Source organism: Notolepis coatsorum (genome assembly GCF_963971535.1).
Source record: "Notolepis coatsorum genome assembly, chromosome: 12".
Classification (NCBI taxonomy): domain Eukaryota; kingdom Metazoa; phylum Chordata; class Actinopteri; order Aulopiformes; family Paralepididae; genus Notolepis; species Notolepis coatsorum.
This window is the reverse complement of record NC_140176.1, coordinates 5,294,479-5,296,978: the sequence shown is the minus strand read 5'-3', so window position 1 is coordinate 5,296,978 and position 2,500 is coordinate 5,294,479. Positions and strand designations below refer to the sequence as shown.

Genomic DNA, 2,500 nt, shown 5'->3' with positions numbered 1-2,500 from the left:
CCTACATATATAATAATAATAATTCAGAAATACATGTAATAAACATCCAACAAACAACAGATATAAAGGTGTTTCATGCTCATTACTTAGACTTCCTGTAGAGATGACAGAGATGACAGAGAGACAGACACTATTGAACTGTACTGTATTGTAGCCATTCTGCAATCTGTTAATACAATTTTCAATCAATCAATTTCAACAGACAGACAGACGGACAGACAGACAGACAGACAGACAGACAGAGAGACAGACAGACAGACAGACAGACAGACTTACATCTAGTATTTCCTTGTTAGCTTTAGGAGACGTGGCCTCTCTCAGAACCTTGATGGCCACTGGGATCCTCACGTCCTCTCCTCCGGGACCCAGAGGCCCTGCAGGAAGAGGTGACCAGACAGGCGTTTACATGGAGTGGACAGGACTTGAACCTTTGACACGGCGTACAGTAGGGCTGTCCCCGACTAAGAATTTGGATAGTCGACTATGATTGGCCGAAATTTGCAGATAGTCGACTATGAAAAAAAAAAAATTGAAAAAGAAAAAGTATAATTATATATTTTTTGCATCATTCCATTTGGGGCTGGGGGGGGGGGGGGTGCTTAATGTCTGAAGGAGTCGACGGAAGGCTTCTTGTCCTCTGCGAAAGCATGCAATTGGTCCACTGATGGATACATCTTGATATTTGTCTAGTCTAGTGTGTTCATTAGATGGGTGAAATCCTCTTTCAGTGCCTCTGTGCCTGTTTTCTTAGGCAGTTAGCCTCTGGTATGCGTGCCATTAGTGTTAGCCACGCTTCTAGGCCTCTTTTCTTTTGGAAAGAATGATAAAAAAAATGTATTAAAAAAAATTATTAAAAAAAACGTAACTTTTTTTTTCTTTTCTCTCGACTAAGAGGTTGGCAGTCGACTACGGCTTCTTTCGATCGATTAGTCGACTATTCGACTAATAGGGGTCAGCCCTAGCGTACAGTAGCAAGTGCTCAATCCCATAATCCTCAACATAGATGGTTTGTGTCCTCCATTGAAAATTAATGTAAGTGTTTGCCTTCTAGATATCACAGAAACTGATTTCAGTGTATTATTAGGCTTATTTAGCACTAGCTTTAGCATCGCTAGAAGGGCTGAACCACAATTAAAGCCTAATTTGGGTGTAAGAGCTCACACAAACATTTTATAAAGTCAGAACCACATTCAGAGTCTATGGAGCAGCCACAGATTTGACATCACAGATTAGGGGGTTCTCTAGCTTTAGGAGAGAGTGGCGTGTGTTCACAAATACTGACTGAATAGAATAGAAGAATAGAATAGAATAGAATAGAAATCCTTATGATCCTGAGGGAAATTCGGCGCCACAGATCGCTCACATTGAACAACAATAAACATTTAGGTAGTCAATAGGACTAAATAGGAATAAGAATATAATAATATTAAAAATAAGAATAAAATAGAATAAGAATAAATATACGGTCCGGTATATTATATTCTGGTATGTATATACATTCTAAAATCTTAAATATACAACTATCCAGCCAAAATATACAGTAAAATGTACAGTAATAAGTGTGAAAATGTAAAGTGAAAAGTGTCCAGGAGGATTGTGAGAAGTGTAACATGTGTCTCAGTGTTCAGGGAGATTTGGCCCGGAGGCTGTACTGTCCCGGGGCGCAGCAGGGAGAACATCATGTGATGGGGGTGGTGTTCCCCTGTTACAGCCAGAGAGAGCCAGCCTACTGTACCTTGAAGTAGGGATATTAGGGATGAGTTAGAATTTAGAATTTTCTAATAGTCGTGCCAGTCTCCACATTCGATTTGCATGTCAGTTGAAAAATATACGGTATATATACACTTTTTTTTATTAAACATTTTAATTTAATAATTTTTTATTAAGTGAACAAATCATTCTTATTTAATACATTTTATATTAGAGGCAGCCTAATTTTCATAGCCTAATTGATCTAAAAGATGCACAAGCTACTGTTTCTGTTTGTTTATTAAAGCCGGTTGATGGGCCGACGCAATGCTGTTGTTATTATTATAGGCTACGACGGTGAACGGTGTCATTTTGATTTATTGTCGGTCAGCTGAACATTCTGAAGGATTATCTGAACTAGTGCCTATTTATGTGCAATACCCCTTTGATTTTAATGATCTTAAAAAAGAATAACTGAATTTAAACTGAAACAGAAATAACAATTTCGTGTTTATTTTTTTATTATTATTTATTTATTTATTTTGGGGGGGGGGGGGGGGGGGGGGGGGATTTTTGAATATTCTGTCTTAACCTTCACTGCCACACGACACGACAGCCGGTTAACCCTTTCACTGTGACACGACAAAAGGTTAGCCCTTTACTATCACACGACCGACGGCGATGCTCCATCATTAGCGTCATTAGCTCCGCATTTGCGGAGCTAATGACGCTAATGATGGAGCATCGCCGTCGGTTGTGTGATAGTAAAGGGCTTAACCTTCTGTCGCGTGGCAGTGAAAGGGTAGAGACT

At 39.3% G+C, this 2,500-nt stretch overlaps 1 protein-coding gene across 1 annotated transcript in view; it reads right to left on the bottom strand.

The window, feature by feature from the left end:
- Nucleotides 1-2,500, bottom strand: part of LOC311238616 (melanoma receptor tyrosine-protein kinase-like) — a gene marked incomplete at its 5' end in the record, with an annotated part of 70,785 nt that overhangs the window by 20,198 nt on the left and 48,087 nt on the right. Inside the window, 2 exon segments of the mRNA XM_084326743.1 lie at nucleotides 277-359; nucleotides 362-374. Of these exon segments, the coding sequence (XP_084182869.1) occupies nucleotides 277-359; nucleotides 362-374 (96 nt within the window).